General features: G+C 38.1%; 1 protein-coding gene across 1 annotated transcript; it reads left to right on the top strand.

The window, feature by feature from the left end:
• Nucleotides 1-82: 82 nt before the first annotated feature.
• Nucleotides 83-631, top strand: LOC113340800 (the record flags this gene model as incomplete). Its single annotated transcript, XM_026585872.1, has 1 exon — nucleotides 83-631. A coding segment is annotated over one exon (549 nt), but the record flags the coding sequence as incomplete, so codon positions are not given.
• Nucleotides 632-712: the final 81 nt, after the last annotated feature.

Here is a 712-nt window from a genome sequence, read left to right as displayed (position 1 = left end):
TAAGGATTTAAAAATTTAAATTGCATAAATTTATTTAGTTTTTGAATAGGGTAAGCTAGATTACCTGATTATCAATATGCAGGCCGTCTATTAATGTTAGAGAAGATGATGGGGTGTCGGATACTTACGAAATTGACGAAGTAGATTACGACACTGACGAATTACATGATTCAAATACTTTTATCAATCAGGTAGCTGTTGTTGCTACCGATGTACGTCATTTTCTGGGACAAATGGATGTCAAATGTCAGCACTGCGGGGCATTGCACTGGATGGCAGAAAAACATACAAATTCATTTTTAATAAACCCAAAATTTGGTTCATGTTGTCTCCAAGGCAAAGTTTGCCTACCGTCACTGTGTGAACCACCGGTAGCCATCAGAGAATTGTTTGACGGAACCGACGCCGAATCAATTTCTTTTCGGAAATATATTCGAGAGTATAATACAACTAATGCGTTTACTAGCCTTGGATGCAAATTAGATACAAGAGATTTGAAAGGGAGAGGTCCGAGACCTTTCTCAATACATGGGGAGTTGAGACATTTAACCGGAGGTGTTCTACCAGCTCCTGGGACTGAGAGGATGGCGGTTTACTCCCAACTGTACATCTATGATCCAGAATTTTCATTGTTTGTCCGTGGGAAAATAAATCCTCAGTTAAATATGAATGTCCTACAAAAAATTCAAAATACTATGATCCAATTCAATGT

Source organism: Papaver somniferum, unplaced genomic scaffold (genome assembly GCF_003573695.1).
Source record: "Papaver somniferum cultivar HN1 unplaced genomic scaffold, ASM357369v1 unplaced-scaffold_23879, whole genome shotgun sequence".
In the NCBI taxonomy this organism is placed as follows: domain Eukaryota; kingdom Viridiplantae; phylum Streptophyta; class Magnoliopsida; order Ranunculales; family Papaveraceae; genus Papaver; species Papaver somniferum.
The sequence above is the reverse complement of the archived record's forward strand: the minus strand, read 5'-3'. Positions and strand labels throughout refer to the sequence as shown.